This window comes from Eretmochelys imbricata, chromosome 13, assembly GCF_965152235.1.
Source record: "Eretmochelys imbricata isolate rEreImb1 chromosome 13, rEreImb1.hap1, whole genome shotgun sequence".
NCBI classification, from domain to species: Eukaryota; Metazoa; Chordata; order Testudines; family Cheloniidae; genus Eretmochelys; species Eretmochelys imbricata.
The window spans coordinates 18,339,042-18,363,992 of record NC_135584.1 but is presented as its reverse complement, the minus strand read 5'-3'; the positions used below and the strand labels follow the sequence as shown (position 1 = coordinate 18,363,992).

The 24,951-nt window shown below is 41.4% G+C and overlaps 1 protein-coding gene across 1 annotated transcript in view; it reads right to left on the bottom strand.

Moving 5' to 3' along the window:
* SULF2 (sulfatase 2) overlaps positions 1–24,573 on the bottom strand; it is a 90,525-nt gene extending 65,952 nt beyond the window's left edge. The window contains exons 1-2 of the mRNA XM_077831859.1: positions 24,329–24,573; positions 13,125–13,364 (exon numbers count right to left, since the gene is read on the bottom strand). Coding sequence (XP_077687985.1) covers positions 13,125–13,364; positions 24,329–24,521 — 433 coding nt within the window. The 5' untranslated portion in view covers positions 24,522–24,573. The remainder of the gene's footprint in view (positions 1–13,124; positions 13,365–24,328) is intronic.
* Between the last annotated feature and the right edge of the window lie 378 nt (positions 24,574–24,951).

Below are 24,951 nucleotides of genomic sequence, written 5' to 3'. Positions count from 1 at the left end.
TGCTCCAGGATTTCATTAGCAAACATTTTCAGGGACCACAGCTATATATGCACAGCTGTGTTCCAACATCCAGTCTATGAAGTAACTGTAAAAATATATCCAGATGGTTTTAAATGCTTTTTATACATGTAATAATAAAGTGGGTTTAAAAAAACGACTACACAACATAGTCTCTCCCATGAATAGGTGAAGCAGGGTCTACGGCAGATAGGATGAAACTAAATGACAAGTCCTGTATACAAGGTAACCTCTCCTGCCAGATTTTATGACCCCACCAAGTTCTCGGCTCCCCAAAGTTTCCGCCACTCCCAACCACCTGGAACAGCTTTCAGTGCATGTTGGAGTTGCAGCAAGAGTTTGAAGAAACATTTTGCTGAAGGATAAAAAACAAGAACAGAGCACATAATAATTTGCTGCTTGTTGTGGATGGATATAAAGATTTCTTTTGATAACAATTAATTTATAAATATATTAGGTCCCCAAATTCATGGTTTAAAAAGTTAATCTGGCCTGACAACAAGCAGTCTACAGAGCAAAACCAAAAGAACAGACTTCTCAGTTTGAAAATGATCTAAAAGAGTGCATTTACGATCATGGCAAACTCTCAAGTCAATGCTCCTCCCTACCCATTCTTACAAGGCTTTTTTATGATCATTTTTAGATTTTAAGGATACATTTCCAAAAAATGAAATGTTACAACAGAAAGGATATTCAAATCTCTTTCCATGGCTCTAAATTCAAGTGGAAATTAAGAGGCTGTTCCTAGCCGGATCATTAGAATGATGGGGGAAATTATTCATCTCATTTCATCCCACCTGGGCTGTGATGCCAAGGCGCAACACTGGGAGTTAAGGATAAAGGGACTTAGCCCTGGTCTACACTACAAGTTTAGGTCCAATTTAGCAGCGTTAGATCGATTTATCCCTGTACCCGTCCACAAGACGAAGCCATTTTTGTCGACTTAAAGGGCTCTTAAAATCGATTTCTGTACTCCTCCCCAATGAGGGGATTAGCACTGAAATCGACATCGCCGGGTCAAGTTTGGGGGTAGTGTGGATGCAATTCGATGGTATTGGCCTCCGGGAGCTATCCCAGAGTGCTCCACTGTGACTACTCTGGACAGCACTTTCAACTCAGATGCACTAGCCAGGTACAGAGGAAAAGTCCTGGGAACTTTTGAATTTCATTTCCTGTTTGGCCAGTGTGGCGAGCTCATCAGCACAGGTGACCATGCAGTCCCAGAATCGCAAAAGAGCTCCAGCATGGACCGAACGGGAGGTACTGGATCTGATCACTGTACGGGGAGACAAATTCGTGCTATCAGAACTCCGTTCCAAAAGACGAAAGGCCAATATATTTGCCAAAATCTCCAAGGGTATGATAGACAGAGGCTACAACAGGGATCCGCAGCAATGCTGTATGAAAATTAAGGAGCTCAGGCAAGCCTACCAAAAAACCAAAGAGGCAAATGGCCGCTCTGGGTCAGAGCCCCACACATGCCGCTTCTATGATGAACTGCATGCAACTCCTACTATTACCTCACCCTTTCTGTGGACACCTGCAAGCAGGGACTCTCACGCAGCAGGCATGAGGATTTTGGGGATGAGAAGGAGGAGGACAACGATGATAGCGCATAGCAGGCAAGTGGAGAAACCATTCTTCCCGACAGCCAGGAACTGTTTATCACCCTGGAGCCAATACCCTCCCAACACGGGCTCCTGGACCATGAAGCCAGAGAAGGCACCTCTGGTGAGTGTGCCTTTGTAAATATAATACATGGTTTAAAAGCAAGCGTGTTTATTTATTTTTGTGCTTCATGGCAGGGGAAAGCAAGTCACAAAGTTCCATGAAAGTGCCCTTACGCATGCGAAATTTTCGTAGCCACTGGGAATCATCCCAGACCTGCAACACTATGCGGTCCCACCAGTCTGTGCTTGTTTCACGGGCCCAGAATCGGCATTCCATGGCATGAGCCTGCCCCATTGCCACCAGGATGGCCAAACTGCCGGGGCCCGTGCTTTGAGAGAAGTCTGTGTCCGTGTCCTCATCACTCTTGTCACCACGCTGCTGTCGCCTCCTCACCTGCTTTTTCAGGTTCTGATTCTGCATATACTGCAGGATAATGTGCAAGGTGTTTACAAAGCTCATAACTGCCACGATGATCTGAATGGGCTCCATGCTTGCTGTGTTATGGCGTCTGCAGGAGAGCAGAGTTGCAGCGGAAGCAGCGTATGATGACGGTTAGCAGTACCCAGGAGGACCAGAACTACAGGAGAGCAGAGTTGCAGCGGAAGCGGTGAATGACGATGGTTAGCAGACCTACTGCACCGTCTGCTGCCAGCAGCACCCAGGACACAACAGCGGCTGTGTCGGTGAGCTGAGCTGAGCGGGCTGCACGTTTGCCATGGTATGGTGTCTGCGCAGAAAAAAGTCGCGAAACGATTGTCTGCTGTTGTTTTCATGGAGCGAGAGGAGACTGACGACATGTACCCAAAACCACCTGCGACAATGTTTTTGCCCCATCAGGCATTGGGAGCTTAACCCAGAATTCCAATGGGTGGCAGAGACTGCGGGAACTGTGGGATAGCTACCCACAGAGCACCGCTCCGTAAGTCAATGCTAACCACAGTAGTGAGGATGCATTCCGCCGACTTAATGCGCTTAGTGTGGACATACGCAATCGACTGTACAAAATCGATTTCTAAAAATCAACTTCTATAATATCGACCTAATTTCGTAGTGTAGATTTACCCTGAGTCTAATCTCACTTATTCCAGTTTAGATTGGGAGTAATTCTGCAGACATCAATGGAGTTTCATGAATGTAAAATTGGTGAGAGACAGAATCAAGGCCACAGTTACTTCTCTTCACTCATTCGCCTTGACAATGGAGTTCAAGTCATATTTAGTGCTATATAATCATAGTTTCTTTTTTATTTAGATAAGTTTTTGTTAACTAGGGATCAAGAATCTTTATGCACTTCAGTTTAACAATAAAATCAGAGTGCTTATGTTCCTTTAAAACAGGATGAAATTAAGAAACAAATGCACAGGGGGAATATCATTAATAACATCCTGACGGTGATATGTTACATTATGGAATAGTTTCCCCCATGAGAAGCAGTGGAAGCTAAATCTCTTATGATATTTAAGCCTACAGTGGGATTATGCACTAGAAAAATATATTATAAGCAGCATTCTTGCCCTGGGTTGAATGACCTAGAAACAGCCTAATAGGGCTCTCTCATCTCCAATTTAATTTACATGATTCCCAAATTTTAGCATACAGATTTATATTTCTAAATAGTTTTGTTAACAAAATAGTGCAATGAAGATTGAACCTCAGAAAAGCAAAGTCAGGTTTCTCCTTATTACGGGGTACAAGAGCTAAGAGTTTATACTATTACTTCTTCCCCTCAAAACTCTTTATATACCCCCTGTGCTACTTATTTATATCCACCTGCTACCCAGTTAACACCCTGTTAAACTGCATACACCTGCAGTAATTAACTTCAAACCTCTGTGCCATAACCATTAACCTTCTACATTCCAAATCGGATATCATGTGTCAAGTACTTTGTAGAACTTTGTGTTCATTCTGATATATTTTTACTAGCCGTCTTTCCAACCATTTGTTAAGGTTTTTAGCTGCCAATCTGAAAGTTTGCCATATGAGTTTGTTTATTCCTCTGAATTTCTGTTTCTTTTTCTAATTTTTCCAGGTCAAGTGTTTGAACTAAAATTTGCAACTATTCAATTTTGAATGGAAAAGCAGCATTTCTGCTCCGATTCCTATTATGTATCTAGCCAAAATTATTTTGTAATACTTTCTTGCTTTGTAAAATGCATTCAGACAAAATCACGTGCAAGATTTAATTGGGTATGGGTCCTGCTTTTGAGCAGGGGGTTGGACTAGATGACCTCCTGAGGTCCCTTCCAACCCTGATATTCTATGATTCTAAGTGAGAGAGTTTTCAGCAAGGCAGGGTATTTATGTGGACTAACAAGCACAAACTCTCAAGGTCAAGTTCAGAACTCACATCGGACCGAATTCTGCACTCACACTGGTAGTGTGCTCTAGGATTAAGTCCAACAAAGTGAATGGATTTAAAGTGGTGTAACATTGATAGATCTCAGTTAAGAATGTGGCCATTTACTCCAATGGTAGTCAGTATAAAATCTGTCCCTCAGGGACAGTTTTTCAGAAGAGCTCAGCTCTGTTAGGCACCAAAATAAAAGGCCAGATTTTCAAAAGACCTCAGTACATTAGGTAGCGCTACTGAAAATCTGGCCTTCAATTAGGTGCCTAAATGGAAGCTGAGCTCCTGAGCTCTTCTGAAAATTGTGTTGAACTGACCAGTTGAAAATCTGACCCTTAGCATTTAGCAATAATAGGAATTGTAGCTCTGCCGCAAAAAGTTAAAATATTGGCCATAAGTATTATTAGCTCAGTAATAGTTATAAATCTTATGAGCCATAGAAAATATACAATAGGTTCTTATACACAAAATCCTTTTTGAAAGATGAAAAGGAGAGTTTAGGGCCACATTTTGCACCTCAAACCCCATCCAACTCCATTGATTCTTGGGTACAAGCAATGGCACAGTTTGGCTCACAGGGATTTTTTTTTAAAACCAGGAAATGTTTGCTGGAAATCAGAGATTTAGTGCATCTGCCACATAGTCCTTGAAAATGATGAAATCTTTGAGGAACTTAACAGTCAGCTAGAATTAAAGAAAGAGAAGTATTAGGTGCATTCTTTAAAAAGTCTGTTGCACACTGTGCATTACAGTATGCTGTCGGCACAAAGCCGCCCTAAAGCTTGTGTACCCCGCCCATCACTGCAGAGAAACCTCTACTGGCTTAGAGTTTGAGTAGGGGTCAGGGCCCATACCCATCCCCTTCTCCCAGAAGTTGATTTAGAATTTGGGGCTGGAGTGAAAAAGGATATCCCGATGATCCGCTGATTCCTGATTGCTCTAAAAAACCTAGGGGGCCATCGGCAGCCAGTGCAATTACAGCAGCCACTAGACTGCTCTAATTTATGCCAGGGGATGGGTCTGGTACACACCTAAGGGAACATAAAGGTACGTTTTACAATATCTTTGTGCACCCTCCTGAGTCTGTAATGCACATTCCTCAGCTGCAGCCAAGGCTCAGTCCCAGTGGTTATTTACTGGCTCAGGCTGGCTGATGGGGGCGGTGAGTGGAGCCAACTAAAAGAGAAGAATTTTACCAAAATATTTTGAAGTGGTCAATAAGGAATTAAAACAGAAGAATGCAGATAATAAGCCAACTCCTGTTTGTCTTTCTCAGGTAGGTAGGCCCAATGGAAACAATAGGACAGAGTGTGCTCCCATTAAAACCAATGGGACTATTCAAGTAAAGGAAGCAAGATTACATTTGTAAGGCCCAGATCCCTTTTCCTGAAATAAGCCAGCACATGCTGAATGGAGAAAAGCCCTATCAGCCATATTCTCAAAATGGTTTGTTTTAAAATTAGATAGGAGACTGCCAAGAATGTCATGACTACATTCGCAAAAAGAAAAGGAGTACTTGTGGCACCTTAGAGACTAACCAATTTATTTGAGCATAAGCTCACGAAAGCTTATGCTCAAATAAATTGGTTAGTCTCTAAGGTGCCACAAGTACACCTTTTCTTTTTGCGAATACAGACTAACACGGCTGTTACTCTGAAACATGACTACATTGTTTCCCTCAGTTGATGCCAGAGGTGAAAAGCAGTAACATTGGAAATGTAATTCAGAACTCAATTTAGCAATGCAATGCCCTGCCACTAGGTCAGTCCACTCAAACCTTTACAGATCTTGACGGCCAGCTATGCCTATTCTAGTTTGCTACTTTCCCAGAATGCTTCCCCCTCTGCCCTCCTCCCCAAACTCCTCAAAGCATAGTACATTAGAAACTGACCACATGGCATTACTACCTCTTTTTGCAACACAAGCCCAAAAAGAATCACATTCTTAGGATTTATCCTCCAGTCTTCAGATGTAACATTTCCTCTTTGCATGGTGAAAGCTGTGATGCCTGAATCATCATGATGTGAAATAGTGGGAGAGAGAGAGAGATGCACATTGCCCCTGACACCATTCTAAGTACATTGCCTTTAAAAAGATCAGGAAGTTGAGATACCAGCTGCACCAGCAATCTCTCTCTGTCCTGTGCCCATCTTGCTCTATATGGAGAAGGGATAAGTGGGGGGGAGGGGCAGGCAGGAGTAGGGGGCAAGGGGACACCCTGAAATTAGCCCCCCCTCTTCTCCCCTCCCCTTCACAGCAAGCAGGAGGCTCCCGGAAGCAGCTCCAAGGCAGAGGGCAGGAGCAGCACATGGCAGTGGGGGGAAGGACAGCTGAACTGCTGGCAATTGATAGCCTGCTGGGCGGCTGCCGTACAGGGAACTTAGGGGAGTGGGGAGCTGATAGTGGGGCTGCTGGTCCACTCTGTTTCCAAGCCCCTACCAGCTCGCTCCAACAGGCTGCCCTTCCTGCAAGCAGTGAACAAAGCAGGCAGCTGGCAAATAACGTTATAAGGGAGCATTGCACAACTTTAAACGAGCATGTTCCCTAATTGATCAGCAACCTAACAACAAAACTAGGTTAACCGGGACGACTTTAAGTGAGGAGTTACTGTACCATGTTCTGTTCTGCTAGACTCTTCCATTAAGAGATTTCAAAAAAATCTATTGCTTTGTCTTTGAGCTGGATACAACAAGTCAAACTTTCCCACTACCCTACCAAACCACATGTTGCTGCTGCGCTAGATGAGTCTGTAAACAGTATGGGCCACATACAATCAGTCTGAGCACTTAGAAAAGCCGTCTTTAGAAGCTGCATTAGAGTTGTTGCTTGGAGTTTGATTGTAACCTTACCACTCTGTGGATTAGCCTCTGCAGTCATAAAAAATAAGGGTGTCTTAGAGATGTTGTGCATCAATATGATTTTGAAAAGCTGAATGACAGTTCTGCAAAAGACAGAGTTCTGGAGAATACCATTAGAAAGAAAGTACTCAGTTATCATAATGAGGGGTGCGAAATACATGCCTAGATGGACAGAGATCCTAAGCAATACAGGGAAAATCTCTGCTCAATCTTTTGGCTAAGATCCTGCCTAATATCTGGTGCATGCTCTGTTAGACACAACAATCTGATAGGTCTTTTCAATCTGTAAATACTATGGTCCTAAATGATGTAACATGGATTTTGAAAGCATTTTGATAATGTGCAAATATTCTATTTAGCATTTTGCTGTTTTGAAGGCTATGAGATAAGAATCCTATTTTTAAGAAATAACACACAAAAAATTGCTACTTGGCAGAAATGATAAATCAATATGACAAAGCCATTATACTTTAAATGCTAGAATTGGCATCCTATCATAAGAGTAAATTACTGGAAAAAAGATGAGGTGTTTCTGACAATCTAAAATATCTAATGCTGAAAACAGATACAGTCAGGCAAAAGGGAAAGGGAGAGGTGCCAGTGATATGTGGCTAGGCAAAAGGAAACCACAGATACTTTTTTTGGTTTACTTCTACAGCCATGGATGTTTTCATGTCAGGTACAGAGACAAGCATTGTTGGACCCTGACTACACTGTGGATCTAAGTTAGAAAGATATATATAGAAGGGCATATGCTCCTCTCTTCTACAGAATGCTTAGGGAAGCCTGTAGGACTTAGTCATAGGAGGTAGCCAGAGGGGACAGGTGGCTATGCAGTGGAATCCTCTCTAGTGTACAGATGCCTCATTTCTGCAGCCTCTGCATGAAGCCCAGCTGTGGTTCGGACATTCAGTCAGGGGGAGGAGCCAGGGAAACAGAGTTCCAGATAGCATGTTCCCTCTTAATTCCATAAGAGCTCACAGTACATTTACATAATAAGTTACAAATGCTCAGAGCCCTGTTGATATACATTGTGGAGGAGGCCAGATTCCGCACTAGTCAGTTACATAAGGCGAGAGTTGGAGCCACTCTCCTGACTCCAATACACAGAAGACCAGAAATCCAAGAGCCTGTTCCCAGAAGATTTTGTTCTCCCTAACTTCCCTGCAGAAATTTCTCCCTATACTGCACTGCTACAGGCCCTGCCTGCCAGAGAAGATAACGTAGTTAGAGGCAGTGGATTATGGGCTATAGATCTGCCCTTCACTTCTGTTCCTTTTAACATGGCACCCAGTTGCTCCCTGCAATAACTGCTACCATAGTAAATTTTATACGCAAAAATCCTCCATCCAAGTTATTTTCAAGCATAGAGGTCTCCAAAACTGCCTACAAATGGGGTATTATTGGTCTGACAGCCCCTGCTAGGATGTTTCAAAACAGAGAGTAATGTGACTTAGGCAAATAGTAGTTGAAAGTCATTGAAAGTCAATGGACTTAGGAACTTAAGTGCCTAAGTGACATCTGAGAATGGAATTTAGGCACCTACGTGATTTAGGCACTATTGAAAATTTTAATCCAAGTTCCTCATCTAGTACAAAATTCTGCTTTCCTGGGTTCAGGGAGTTATCTGAGTTGGGATACATTCTTTCCCAACATGCACAGAACTCCCAGTGGGAGGAAGCATGGTCTAGTGGCTAGGGCACCAGACTGCAAGCTAGAAAACCTTGCTTCTGTTCTCAGCTTTGCCAGTGACCTGCTGAGTGACCTTGGGATGGTCACATCATCACTTGACATCTGTTTTTCCTCCCAACTTTGTCTGTCTTGTCTATAAGCTCCTCAAGGCACAGGCTGTCTCTTACTACGCATTTGTGACCCCACTGTGCCAGGCACTGTATAATCTCAGTTGGGGTCTCCAAGTATTACTATAATAGAAGTAATAAATAACAATACTGGAAAGCAGGATGCTGCAGGGATGAGCTGAGAATCTGAAAATTTTGCCGTTATAATCCAGTCATTTTTTCTGGGTTCATTCCTCCCATAATAAACATTTACCAATAGCATTTCTTCTATTTCTAAGAATTAAATTTATGTTAAAGTTATTTTGAAATGTCAAAGCCTCAGATAGTGATGCATAAAAATAATTATTTGAATGCAGTCAGTTACTGTATCTGTTTAGTCTAATACTAACAGGAGGAAATGGAACATTGTGACTGAATTTTAATGAATTAATTAGTTAATTATTGTAAAGGCCTGCGAAAGTGCTAAGTATGATTATTACTTTTATTCCCAGGAAACCTCAAATAATAGCAGAGCTAGGCCTCCTAAAATGATATTTCTCTAAGTTCATAAAAAATGAATGATGTAAACTGGTATTTATTAATTTTTTTGTAGAATTCAAGTATGAGCCTAATGTCACTAGGCCAGATTCTGCCATCCTGACTCAAAATGAGTATCCTTTTATTGTGTGAATAGCCCCACTTAAAACACTGGGCTATATGTGCAGTAGTTTACTACTTAACATGAATGAGGATACCCTAATCTGGCCCATATATATAAATGTCTGTTGCACCTGCTGCATTTTGGACCAAGTTAAATGCTGATGTAAGTGAACGTAACTCCCACTGAAGCCAATACCCACTTCCACCAGAGCTGAATTTGGCCCACTGTCCCTATCTCTGATGAATTTAATTAGATGCACAAGCCTTTTCATTTCCTGGCTGTAGATGAGACTGAAAAAACCTACAATATTCTGGAATGAGTCACCAATGTTAAGACCTAATCGGTAAGACAAAACAAACAAACAAAAACAAAAAGTTTTTTCATTAATGTCTAGAGAAAAAGTTTAGGTTAGTGTTACAATCAAATATCTTGGTATTTGTTACTAGGAAAAAAAACACCTCCACAACAGTGGATCCTGCATTTTAAGTGCCGCTTCCTTGAAAGAGATGTGTGTATTCATGGAAAACAGAACCTTCTTTCTGTAAATGTTTATACACGGAATCTTTGGCAGTCAATTCTCAGACACTCAGAAATGTTTATCACAAGATCTCTTTGTTTTCCCTCCATTCTAGACGTCTCCTGCTCAGGGTCTGAGCCTCAGTGCCCACTATTTCACATCATGATGATTCAGGCACCACAGCTTTCACCATGCTTTTCCACAAATGAATCTTCAACTGACTTAATGTGTTTACCTAAATTGTCCTTCCTGTATAATTTCCCACAATGTGTAATAAGGCAATGATATGAGAAGCTCTTGAGTTGGACTGTTTGATGTACAGAGAGCAGGAACTCACTGTCTGCATGGATGAGATGCACAGACAGAACAAGGCAGCCTTTATAGTTACCCCTCACGACACCAGCATTTTCCAGACTGCAAGCCAAATTAATGCTCATGATGACACACATATATTCTCTTAGTTGCTACATGCTTGGTGGCAGAAGGAAAGGAAAGGAAAAGCCAAGCTCTGTACCGTCCCAGTGCTTATTTTAACTGATTCACAGAAGGGTGAAACACAGCTCAGTCCTGAATCTTATCACTCTGAGTGAAATCTGCCTCTACTGAATTCGGTAACAAAACACCCACCCATTGACTTCAATACAGCCTGGATTTCACTGTCTTGTTTATGGCGTTCAAGCAATGTTGATTGGTGCTCTATAAATACGATAGATTGGTAGAGAGAGTTTAAAAACTACAAACAAAGACTGAACCTCAGGAAGTGATTGTGGGACTATCATGCTGTTCTCTTGCCCTCCTACACTTTTTTCACTCGATCTAGTGTGGGAGAATCCTGCGTCATGCTGGTTCTCCTGTCTGCACTTAAGTGGCACTGTTCCAGGGGTGTCGGCAGCAGCTGCATAAATCTGTCCGGAACTGCATGAGTCTGAACAATTCCAAACCACTGCTTCTATTGCCACTGGAAAATACCACAGTGCAGGTCAGAGAAGATCCCACAGAATGGTGAGAACCCTAGTCTGCAACAGGGACATAATGCAGGGACAGACACTGAAACCACAATGGGGAGGGCCAAAGTCATACAGAAACTAGAGAGGTGGAAAAGGGGAGAGGCAGGGAAATGAAGGAAGGTAAAGGAGAGAAGAGGGTGAAGAAGAGAAAGGAGGGAAGAAATTATAAAGAAAAGAGAGAAAGACTGGACTGGGAGCTAAAAGGAACTACAAAATAAATAAAATATTTAAAATAAAACCTCCCCTTAAAGTTTTGAATCTCCCCATTTGAAAGTGAATGTACGAGAGCTTCCTTCCTTAAGGTCCCCCCTCAAATGAAAAGTCTAACATGAAACGAAAATCATATAGTCTCAGAGCAAATCAGTGTTACTGCCTTTGACTTCAATGAGATTTATGCATGTGCTTACATGATTTCTTTAACAGGGAGCCTTTCCTGAATCAGGGCCTTTGTTCAGGGCTGCAGCCATTTTCAAACAGGACCTCACATTTCAGCAGTAAAATTTTACTCGTCACAGCTGAAAATACCCTCCTAAGCAGCTTCTTCTTGAAATGTGAGATAATGAGCGTGATAGCAAAGCTTCTAAAATGTGAATCCTTGAGATGAGTTAGTGAAGCAGATAAATCTGGTAAGATCTCTGGAAGAAGCAGGTAAAATGCACTGCCACACAGCAGATACACCTCCTTATCAGTAAATTCAAGCCAGCAATCATAAATGAACAGCATGGTCTAGAGTTTCAGCCAGCCTTCGTTAGTGGCCACTGTCGAATTTGCTTCTATGAACAAAACCCTGCATTTATCTGCATAAATGGGGATTTCATTCATACCAGAAAGTCAGCCACACAGTTGTTCTATTTGCATTCACAAAAGTGGTAAGTTTTGCTTGTCAACAGATGTTACAATAAATTTGGCTTGTACCAGGGAACAGCTTGAAACTGGGACAGGTTGAAAACTGTGTCTAGGTCTACTGTATTTTAAAACTGACTATTTTTACTTGAGCTTCCTATTTAAATGTGAGTCCAAATCCTCAGAGATGAATATCTGTGATTCTTACTGAAGTCAATAAGAATGGCAAGTGTTCATGATTTGGCCGTTGAATATTACAACAACAATTACAATGATCTAATAGCAGCAAACAAAGGACAAATGCATTATAAAGAGAAAAGCATGACCTTAGCTTCATGTGCATTTTGTAGGGTCATAGATGTTAATGCCAGGAGTGATAAATAAAAGGAAATTCTATCGAGTAATTAGGCAGCCACACTTCCCCAATTTCAAGACTAATTCAAGCCTTTATCTGAGCAAAACAAAGCAAGGAAATACCCAGTTTGTTTGAAGACCGCTCCCTGCTGTCTGAGCACCAAGTGCCCATGTGAGTGGTTAGAAAATATCATGGCTACTATTTAACATTAATATTGCAGAAGTGCCTAGCAGCGTCAACCAGATCAAGAATCTACTGTGCTAGGTACTATACATACGTACGGTAAACAACAGTCCCTGCCCCAAAGAGCTACGTTAATGTATGCTGGCCTAGGATTTTGTATGAAATCATGCTTCCTGACCTACAAGATGCTAATGAGCAGCTCAGTGCTAGTAAACTCAAAGTAATAGGCGAGGTCTTGCACTGCAGGGTTTGGGGACACCAGAAGGAAATGGGCTGGATGCAACATCTCATACTTTCTGCATTCCTCTTCCCAGGCTCTTTAAATTTGCATGCAAACAGGATCTTTTGTTTCTCAAGAGCTCATCTGCTCCTGCTGCCTAGTCCTCAGCTCAAATTTTTTCTTAATCCTCTATTTGGAAAATCATCTCCATAGTAACCAGTCACCCCACCCTAATCCACACACACACACACTGACCAAGGTGATGTTTCTTCTCTTCTTTCCCTAGTTTTACTAAAATAACTTATCTGTTTTAAGAGGAACTCCATCTTCCCTCAGTCTAGGCCCTGGCGCTCTCACAGTTTCTTTCCTCTTCACTGAAGGTTCTGCCTTATCCACCTTAGGAGCAAAGTATCATTTACCAGTACAGTAAGTAAGCGCTGTATGTGGTATGTCATGTCCTGGGTGCAGTTCCATGCCAAAAGATATGCTGTTCCTGGAGTGAGTCCTCCTATTTCTAACTCCCCAACCTGCTAAACTGTGGCTTTTTGCAAGAATAAACTAAGAGATAGGACATTGGGTTCTCTATTTGCTGTGAGGTCTGTGCTTGGTGTTTTTTGTTCACAAGTCAGCAGCCGGAGAGATGGTTAGGTACATGGGTCTTACCTGTCCTGTATCCTGTGTTATTCAGGTATATTGCAAAGGTACGTATTTCATGCTGAGCTTGCCAGGATGGAGAGGAGCAGTTCTCATTGTTGGTGTAGGTGTTGTGGTTGTGAACATATTTCCCTGTGAGAATAGAGGAGCGGGATGGGCAGCACATTGGGGTTGTCACAAAGGCATTGATGAAGTGAGCGCCTCCCTGTTCCATGATCCGCCTCGTCTTATTCATCACTTGCATAGAACCTAAAAGAAGAAAAACATCAGCAGCTTACAAAAGGGTTTTCTTGTTTTCAGTTAAAAGAAGAAGCCACAAGCTCACGTGCTAAGTCTACCAGTGTCAGGCAGAGGAGGAGAAAACAAATTGCAAGTGGGCAAGGACATCTATTAGACAAAACAAGCCCAATAAGGAATGCAAGATTTCTGAATACAATATTACAGATTATAGATTCTTACTAGAAGATTATAAACGTAGGGCTGGAAGGGACCTTGAGAAGTCATCAAGTCCAGCCCCTTGCACTGAGGCAGGACCAAATAGACCTAGACCATCCCTGGCAGGTGTTTGTTCAATCTGTTCTTAAAGACCTTCAAAAAAGAACTAAATAAGTTCATGGAGGATAGGTCCATCAATGGCTATTAGCCAGGATGGACAGGGATGGTGTTCCTAGCCTCTGTTTGCTAGAAGCTGGGAATGGGCGACGGGATGGATCACTTGATGATTACCTGTTCTGTTCATTCCCTCAGGGGCACCTGGCATTGGCCACTGTTGGAAGACAGGATACTGTGATAGATGGATCTTTGGTCCGACCTAGTATGGCTGTTCTTATGTTCTTAATGACGGGGAATCCACAACCTCCCTTGGAAGCCTATTCCAGAGCTCAACTATCCTTATAGTTAGAAAAACTTTCCTAATATCTAACCTAAATCTCCCTTGCTGCAGATTAAGCCAATTACTTCTTGTCCTACCTTCAGTGACCGTGGAGAACAACTTATCACGGTCTTCTTTATAGCAACCCTTTAACACATTTGAAGACTGTTATCAGTCTTTTCTAAAAACTAAATCATGCCCAGGTTTTTTTTAACCTTTTCTCATAGGTCAAAAGAAAAGGAGTACTTGTGGCACCTTAGAGACTAACAAATTTATTTGAGCATAAGCTTTCATGAGCTACAGCTCACTTCATCGGATGCATTCAGTCCAATGAAGTGAGCTGTAGATCACGAAAGCTTTGCTCAAATAAATTTGTTAGTCTCTAAGGTGCCACAAGTACTCCTTTTCTTTTTGTGAATACAGACTAACACAGCTGCTACTCTGAAACCTCTCATAGGTCAGTTTCTCTAAACTTTTGATCATTTTTATTGCTCTCTACTGCACTCTCTCCAATTTTCTAAAACATTGTGCCCAGAACTGAACACAGAACTCCAGGTGAGAGCTCATCAATGACGAGTAAAGTGGGATAACCTACTCCTGCGTCTTACGTGACACTCCTGTTAATCCACCTCTGAATGATGATAACCTTTTTCGCAACTACACCATATTGTTGACTCCTATTCAATTTGGGACCACAGTAATCTATATCCTTTTCAGCAGCATTACCGCCTAGCCAGTTATTCTCCATTTGTAGTTGTGCATTCAATTTTTCCTTCCTAAGTGAAGTACTTCGCACGTACAATTGAATTTTGTATTGTTGGTTTCAGACCAATTCTCCAATTCGTCAAGGTCATTTTGAATTCCAATCCTCTCATCCAAAGTGCTTGCTACCCCACCCAGCTCACTTCACTAATCCAAGTCATTAATGAAATTATTGACTAGTATCAGACCTAGGACCAACCTCTGTGGGACACCCAGTCTGACAATGAACCATTGATAGCTACTTTTTGAGTATGTTCCTTCAACCAGTTATGCAGCCACCTTATACTAATTACATCTAGATTACATTTCCCTAGTTTGCTTATGAGAATGTCATGTGGGACTGTAACAAAAAACATCACATCTACCCCTTCCCCCCCATCCACTAAGCCTGTAACCCTGTCAAAGAAAGAAAATAGGTTGGTTCAGCATGATTTGTTCTTGACAAATCCATGCTGGCTATTCCTTATAACCCTATTGTCCTTTAGGTGCTTTCAAACTGATTGTTTAATAATTTGTTCCAGTATTTTTCCAGGTATCAAAGTTAGGCTGACTGGTCTATAGTTCCCCAGACCCTCTTTGTTCCCCTTTTTAAAGACAGGTACTATGTTTGCCCTTCTCCAGTCCTCTAGGACTTTACCTTACCTCCATGAGGTCTCGAAGAGAATTGCTAATGGTTCTGAGATTGCTTCAGCTAGTTCCTTAAATAGCCTAGGATGAATTTCAGCAAGTCCTGCCACCTTGAATATATCTAATTTAACTAAATTATCTTCAATCTGTTCTTGCCCTATTTTGACTTGCACTCCTTTTCCTTTGTTGTTAATATTAATTGTGTTAAGCATCTGGCCACCATTAATCTTTTTAGTGAAGACTGAAGCAAATCAGATATTAAACACCTCAGCATTCTTGATGTCATCACTTATTGGTTCTCCTTTTCTGCTAAGTAGAGGACCTACGCTTCCCCTTGTTTTTCTCTTTCTCCTAATGTATTTAAAGAACCTCTTATTACCTCTTTTATGTTCCTTCCTAGGGGTAACTCATTTTATGCTTTAGCCTTTCTGATTTTGTCCCTATATTCTTGAGCTATTCTTTTGTATTCCTCCTTAGCAATTCATCCATGTTTCCACTTTTTGGTAGTATTCCTTTTCGAGGTCATTAAAGAACTCCTGATGGAGCCTTACTATTGGACTCTTACTATTTTTCCTATCTTTCCTTCACACGGGGATAGTTTGCATTTTTGCCTTTTATATAGTCTCTTTAAGAAACTGTCAACTCTCCTGAACTCTTTTTTTCCCTTAGATTTTGTTCTCATGGGACCTTACCTACCAGTTCTCAGAGTTTGTTAAAGTCTGTTTTTTTGAAGTCAATTGTCCTTATTCTGCTGCTCTCATTCCTTCCTTCAATGGTTCAAATACAACCAAGGTCAACAATGACCAAAAGCCACTGTTATCAATGGCTACCCTGTTTCCTAGGTGACATATTCCTCTGGACTCAACCCAGTTCCTGGTGGGGAGGCATCCACTTCGAAGAAGCCACCATCACAATTGGCACTCATCGTCTCTCTGTGCAGAGAAATCAAGGATTGAAAAGACATGGAGAATGAGTTTCCCTCTGACTCGTAAAGGTGGTCCCTCTAGATTAGAATTAAAGCATATTGATGGGGAAAACTTGTAAAACTGCTTGGACTATACCTGATCTAGAAGGAAGTTTAATTAGCACCTGCCACTAGCATGACATGCATTTAAAAAAATCCCACATAAATACAAAACTTTACATATCATCAAACCCATCCTGTTATGAATGGGAGCAAAGTACCTTACAGATAGTATCAGGATTAGCATAAGGTTTCATGCTGGAGTGGAGCTGGGACTAACTTACCCAAGGTTGAGTTGGATTAATAGTTCAGCTTTAATCAATGTATGCTGCAACCATCTGGCACAAACTGTACGTTGTTTCTGTCAATAATGGGTTTAGGTTTCTTCTAAGCTCTTTAGGAATGGACTTCATTATGAAATTGCAACAGTGAGTTGATTTGATACAGGGCACATTGATACAACCATGACTCAAAATCTACAGGGTGGTGAGAATGGTTGAAATCCATGTAGGAAATCGGACTCCCTGGTTCCTGAAGGAGAATTTCTACTGCAAGTCTTTTCATGTTAAAATTACCATGGCATTAGATTTCTTGAGATCATTTTGCTAGGAACCTTTTAAGCTAATCAGAACTCCTCTTTGTAATTCTTCATCACAGGAACGAAACGCCATTTGTAAGACTGACTCCCCTGTAAAAGAACCTGTTATATCGCACATACTAAAAAGTAGTATCGTAAAAAAAATAGACAAGACCTTTTTTACAATCACAAAATAGAAAAGTTTGTACTTTGGGAGCAGCATCCCTCTTCAAAGCCTCTAACTTCACTTACAATTATTACAGCCAATTTTACTGTAGGTGGACTCAAAAATTGCAAATGTTAGCACCGCTCTGTCTTATGAGCTAATTCAAAAATAAATAAAGCAGGCTGAAGGAACGTTTTGTCATTCCACTATTAAAATACAATTTTAACAACCCCTTTAAATGACAGAGGCATATGTGCATAAATAACCCTACATGTTAAGTCTCCCCTTGGGGACAGTAACCTTCTTTAATAAAACTGCTGTAATGACAAGAGCCTATATATCAACAGTCTTTAATACAAAAACATATGATCTAATCTGCTTCCCCAGCTTGAGAACTAATGCAGAGTGACAGATCAGTGGAAGGCAAAAACCAAGCATACCCTTCCATGCAATCTTAAGTAGGCCAGCTTTAAATATTTTAGAACAACACTGAGCCAGCCAACCAAAACTTATTTTCTTCATCCTGCCTCCAACACAAACTTGGAGACATTAAAGGAAAATAGAAATTATATTCTTCTATGGCAGAACATCACTTATGTGTTAATCAGGGATTTGAATCTCTGCAAACCATCTTCTCTCAAGTGGGAAAACCTTCCAGGATTTTATTAGTTAGATTCTGATGTGCTAAGAGAGGTTATACTTGGAAGTGTTAACATTTTATTCAGAAAAAGATCTCTGTTACAAGTCTAAAATCATAGATAATAAAGTTGCCTTATTTGTAACTCTGTGCTTTTTGGAGAACTGTAAGAAAATCTATGGTGAAGATTTGCTGAGAGTCATCTGTTTGATGCATTCAGCTGTTCGGTAGACAAAGAGAAGCATAAAAGATATATAGCACTAAGCTGAAGTTCTGTTTGGACTTCATGTGACATCAGCTGCAACAAGTTGTTTTGCTTGATCTCTCTTCAGAGTTTATTCTACTGCTGCTGTCACTGTTTAGACTGATATTATAATGTGGAAAATTCACAGACAAACTCTCTACAGACTTTGAGTGAGGCCTTGACATTGAGGAAACACTGTGAAACTGTGCAAGCTCTGTGGCAAACACTGAGAAGTCATTCGTTTTTACAACTCTGTTTGTGTACTAATAATTATCCCCTACCATCTGAGAAGGAAGCTTTCCCTGCATTGTGTGTCAGAGTCCCTTATCTTCTCCTCCACTGTAAATGGAGGACAGAAGAGCTATTGTGGTCAGAACAGAGATGCAGACATCCCAGGCACCAGGAAACGTATATGTTAAGATGACAGTTGTAGGAATTTTCAGCAGCACAATTTAACATTCAGAGTAGATGGTGGTCTTATGATGAGCCCTGCAGCATCTTTCAGGGATATAATGAATCTGAGAAATGCATGTCACAGAAGGGCTCTATTATCCATCCAAAGATTATGAGGAAAAGTGCAAAGGAAGTATATAGGGTAAAGCCGACAGAAGCACTAAATCCCAGGAGTGTGCATGTAGGACATTTATCAAAAGTTCTTCAAACACTACTCCATGACACAGCATATTAAGAAAGAGTGCTTTGTTGTATTGAAACAATAACTGAGCAGGCTGTAACAGGTGCTTCTTAAAACCTCACATTTCCTATGACAACTGGCATTTGTGCACAAGCCTGAAGACTACAGAAAAGACAGGTAGTTATAAGAGATTAAAACACGCAAATGCAGGCTTTTTGTGCATACAACTGCATACGTTTTTGTGAACACCTTTTGCCACGCCTTAAAAATATGCCCCACTGCATACTGTTTCCCACACATCCCCTGCTTGCTTGTATTTATTAAATATTCACACTATGACTGGACCATCTTCTAGAGACTTGTCCAAGTACATTCACTATTACATACCGATTGCAAAGTTTATCTCTGTGATCACATTTTGCAAAAGATCTGATCACCGTACAAAAACACAGAGTATGTCATACAAGAATTCAAATATTAGTGCATGAGAAACTATTTTCCTGTACTATGATAGTGAGATCCTGTCAAGTCTCTCCAGCTAAACAATAATGGTGTGTAATGTTAAAGATTAGATTTCCCTTTACTTGTTAAAATACATTAACATCTTTAAAATATATAAATATTGAAAAGAGAAATATAAAAATCCTGGTTGTGAATTTAAATAGTTGTCTGCAGGAGCAGGATTTATTGTGAATTCTTCAGTATAAGTCAATAGTAGAAACTTGCTCAACTTAAATAAATAACTTATAGCAGCTGTTTGAAGATCTAATATTGAATGGTTTCAGAGTAACAGCCGTGTTAGTCTGTATTCGCAAAAAGAAAAGGAGTACTTGTGGCACCTTAGAGACTAACCAAATAAATTGGTTAGTCTCTAAGGTGCCACAAGTACTCCTTTTCTTTTTGCTAATATTGAATGTTTCATTAACTAGCATTTTATTGTCAGAGATCATGCAGTTAACATCAGTTTTTGGCAGTTCCACTTGTTAAAGAGCTTGAATTAATCCCCAAGTGACTTCACCTGTTTTGAAGTTAAATTTGAGAGATACCTGTAGGTGGACATGTCTATTCAACCTCTGGAATGTTAATGAATGCTCTCATAAACACTATGCTTGCTTTCTATTTCTATCTTACATACTATTTTTCCCCAATTTTCCCTCTTTGTACTTCTTTCTTTTAAAAGCTGCTAACAGGTCACCTCTCTATGTAGGAAAACTGCCAAGCACATTGTCTTCTTGCTCCAGATTTGTACTTATTCAATGGATCATACATCAACAGGTTACTCCGATCTCACTAACGTAAATGAAGCATCTCCCAGGCAGCTAGGTCACTTCTGTCTATGAATGAGATAGTTATGTAAGCTGACCCGAATGACTTACTGTAGTGGTTCTCAACAGAGTCCTGCGTGAATACAAATTTATATCCGTGGATATAAATCCATAGCTGTGGTACTGCAGTGGCGAAAGGAGCAGAACGTGGGGCCGCAGCTTCCAGGAGCCAGCATCCCACGCCGGCAGCTCCTCCAGCGCGGCTGTACCGCCCCCAGCCCTGCCCACGGGGCATGCACCAGGATCACTGGCAGTTGTCCCTGGTTGTTCTCTTGTGTTCCAGCGACACCGCTCCCCAGACAGGAGACCCAGACAGCTACATGGAAGGGATGGAGCAGGGCTTGGGGCGGTACAGTGCTGGCTCCCGGGAGAGACGGCCCCACGTTTCTCTCCTTTCACTGCTGCAGTCCCACGGATACCGATTTATAACCACAGATATAAATCTGTATCTGTGCAGGGCTCTAGTTCTCAACCTATTTACCATTGTGAGCCACATATGGAGCTATGTGTTACGTGGGCCATAGCCACACTCTACACACACACACACACACAAAAATAAGGTTTAGTATTTGTTATACGGCAGCAATATGATTCAAATCAATATACTACCTTTCATTTCAACACTAGCAAATGTCTACCAAGAGCATTTTAAATTAGCAAAATAAGTCATTTAACATTACTGTTAAAATTAATTAATTTACTGTAAGGGTGGATTGGCATGGTGTATTGCCACCATCACTTCCGCGTTGCTGCTGGCAGTGCAGCTGGGCTGAGCGCCCAGAGAACGTGGCTATGGAGCCTGCCTGAAAAGATGGGAAGCCCTGCCTGGTGTGGGGTGCCCCCCAGCCAGGAACTATCCCACATGCACTCAGCCCCACCATGCACCCAGCTAGGGACCGTCCCCCATGCACTCAGCATCTGCACCCAGGGGCTGCCCCCAAGCGTCTCCCCAGACTGTCCCCCGGCCAGGAAATGTCCCCCCCATCACCCAACCCCGCTGGCACTGTCCCCTGCAGCATCCAGACCACCCCAACACTGGGTAAGCACACGTGCCTGCCATGGGCGGCACATGAAGCTTCCTCTTAGTGAGGCTAGCCTCCTGTCCCACCTCTTCCGGCCACACCCAAGGCCATGTGGAGTGTGGCCCTGGCTGGAGCGGTGAACCCGGAACCTCTCCCCTGTTCCGCCCATGGCCCCTCCCCATTCTGCCCTTTCCCAGCAGCCCCACCCTATTTCGGCTCCCCCTGAGCCTCCTGCCGCTTCCACTACATATCGCTCATGGTGCCTGTCCTGCAGAGACAGGGTGCTCTGTCCAGATCAGAACTCCCTTCCTGGAGGGACTGGTCCCCCCCTCCCCGCCCAGCCTACTCCAATAACAGCCCCCCCTCCAGCATTCAACCCCTCCCCCCCATCCAGGGATTATGCCCCAGTACCTAGCTCCCCATCCAGGCACTGCCCCCAGCCATCCACCTAGAGTCTGTCCCCCATGCACTGGCTGCACCCCCTTTGCCATGGCTTCCTACCTCGGCTGCAGGTAGCTCAGCTATGCAACCTACCCTGCCTGCCTGCCTGCAGTCCTAGTGCCGGGGAGCCTGCTCCAGTGGAGGTCACTAGATCCATGATCCTGCAGGGTGGAAGGTGCTAATCACCCTGGCCTCCTGCCCCACCCCATTTATGGCCCTGAGGATATCACATGGGCCACCGCTGTGTGCTAATTGGGCCACAAGCAGCCCGCAGGTTGAGAACCGCTGACCTACTGTAACTACAGTAATAGGATATCCAAACTTCAGTCCAATTTAAACTGGAGATGCTGGGATTTATAATGCATTGGACATCAGCACTAGGACAGCTTGGATTCTCATTAATCTAACTGGAAAAATAATCTCTGGGTGTAATTTAAGTCTTTTCTACCATCAGTATATTTTGCCTCTTCTTACTCATGTACGAACTTGTTCACTACTCTGTACAATTCTCATAATTAGGAAGACAAGCCACTAAGCATGCCTGTTCCAATAGCTGACTAAACTTCTTCTTGGTCTTCAGGTAAAGAGAGGTCAGAAGAAAGCAGTTATCTTTCCTCGTTTATATCCAGCACAGCACACTCCAACTCCTTTGACCCAAGCATCGGGCAGTCTTTTTATCAGATCCTCCCTTGTTTCAATCCATGGTTAGGGTTTGGTTTCCTGAGTAAAATTCATGATTAACAGCAGAACAAATAAAAGGGAAGTTAAGCCTCTTTCCTGAATGCTATGCATCCACACCTGTTATTGCTATATTGTTAAACTCACCTTAGGTTAAAATAAGGGGGGGGCTGTTAGAGAGCTTGAGATTGTATCCTCTCTCCTTTCACATCAGAAATAGCCACAAAACAATCTCAGCAGAAAAACAAAATGAGAAGTCACATGCCAGCTCTGCCCACCAAAAGCACAGCTTCCTTCTGAATTTCCTCAGAAATACTGGTAATTTTTGCGGTGCTCAGTTTTCTAAACTGCACTTCTAAAAATTTTCAAATTTTTGTTAGCTTGCATTTGCAATCTGTAGACCAAACTGCAATTGACATCTTGTTTCCATGTTCCTGAATGCATTAACTCCAATACTCACAAACAGCAGTTTGGATAGATAAAGTTGGCCAATTTAAGAATAAGAAATGACCTCAAACAAACATTTGGTCTCATGAAGCCATTATCTGGAATATGATAAATATCAAATCTCAGCTTCATCAAATGCATTTTCTCCAGCCCAACCCTAATTTGTGTGGACAGTTGCCCACTGTGCTTGAAATTGGAAAGAGACATCAGATTACCTGAGAAAAGAAGTATACTGCCCAGAGGACATTAACAATTGCATCAGAGACGGGCAGGCGAGCATAAAATAGAAAGTGATAAATTTTTTAGGACGACCCTCTGGATTTTGGTCACATGAGACTGAGAGATAATGTACTTGGCTTTTTTGGATATGCATTATTGAAACTGGTCTGTCTAATTGTGAAAAACATAACCATCACTCCAAACAAACAAACAAACTTCTGAACCTGCCTCACTTAAAACTAATATTTTATTTCTTATCCTGTCACACCGGAAAACTTTCTAGTTACCTTTCGAACCAAGTGACAATTGGGAATATAGCTTATGACATGCAGAAACACAGATAAAAAGAAAGTATCTATAAAAGCATTGTCATTATGCCATCATACGCTTTTGGTTTAGAACAGCAGCTGTCCCTGCATAAATCAAAGCTCCTTCATTTTACTATGATGCTCCACCTTTTCCCCATAATTTGTTTTCTAGTCTACTATACTGGAAATTTGCTTTAATGGTGCTCAAAAGAAACATAAAACAGATTCTATCCCCTCAATTTTTAAACAAATATGGGCTTCATAAACCCTTTTTTAAATGTACCTAAAAAACTACTCATATAAAACTCCTTTCTGGTAATTGCTTCTCACTATACACAAGATTCTGCAAAGATATAGGTTAATTTTTCAGCAAGCTTCTCAACTTAATCGTTATGCCAAATCATTAAGATTAAACAAACTTTCTTTGCTTAATCTTCTTTCCTCAACAATTGCAACTTCAACTAGTGGAACAGATGATCAGAGCTGAATAAGAGAGTAGACTCTTATGATTCTAAATGATCTTGGCAGTAATCAAATACTTTATCTTCATGGGAAAAATCCCTAAATTAGTTTTAATTTCTTGTAATACTATTTAATAATGGAATTTAGAGATTTAAAAAAACTCCAAATACTGCAGTTTCACAAGGAAATTGGGTAATTACATGAATAGCCAGTTATGTATTTAAACCTACCATCTTTGTGTGCAACTTCCCAGCTTGTGCACAGAACTGTAATAAGCAAACTGAAGATAAACATTAAAAATCAGAGATTTGTTTCCCCACCAAAGCAGGATATAACCCCAGAGACAGAATGTATCAAATCTTAAACTGATGTTACATTTGCTGTCAATGAGTTAGCATATTACATGTACACACACATTTTCACAATATTTCACCACTTGTTCCTTCTATTGTACATTTCACAGAGAAAAAAATTCATCTGCAGGTTAGGGATTATATCCTGTTCTCTGCTGCACTGGTCAAAATGTACATTTACACTAGACAGGTTTCAGAGCAACAGCCGTGTTAGTCTGTATCCGCAAAAAGAAAAGGAGTACTTGTGGCACCTTAGAGACTAACCAATTTATTTGAGCATAAGCTTTCATGAGCTACAGCTCACTTCATCGGATGCTATAGCTCACAAAAGCTTATGCTCAAATAAATTGGTTAGTCTCTAAGGTGCCACAAGTACTCCTTTTCTATTTACACTAGAGTGTCTGAGAGCAGAATCTAGCCCCAAGCAAAAGCAATGCCATATTTGTGAACTAAAATACCCTTTGTTTGGCTCTTACCAAGTTCTACATCCTGATCATCAGTAAGAATGAGAATGATGTTTGGACGGATGTTTCTGCGGTCCCTTTGAAATCTTCCCTTCAGACGCTGATTTAATAGGAAAGCTGAACTTCCATCCAGCATTGATAAAACAGTCATTATGAATAATCCAAGGACAATGCTAGACTGTGCCATATTGTGCTGATTTTGCATTCTCTCCAAACAAGGTGGGTTAATGTCTTCTATTTCCTCTTTACTTGCAGATCTAACATGGGAAGAGGGAAAGCAGGTAAGCATTTATGCAAAAAATAAAATAAAAAAAATGTTCCCATTTATCAAAATCTTTCAAATGAACAAGGAGGTTCCTTTTAAAAGGCTAAGCCACATATACCTAAAATACCCTAAACCCTCTAAATGAGAAACAAGTTACTTGCAGTTTTTCACCTTGGTACCTGTTAGAAGTAGAAACATTCACAATTTTCAAGAGTTTATCTAAATTTCTTGAGACATTTTGCTGAGTGCTGAAAGTTGGCAAAAAGTTCAAGGAACCCAGAAGGGAAAGAACTTTTTTTTTTTTAAACAAAATCATTTAAAAATGTTTTAGCCAGGTGCAACTAATCAGAAATTAAAACGATATACAGAG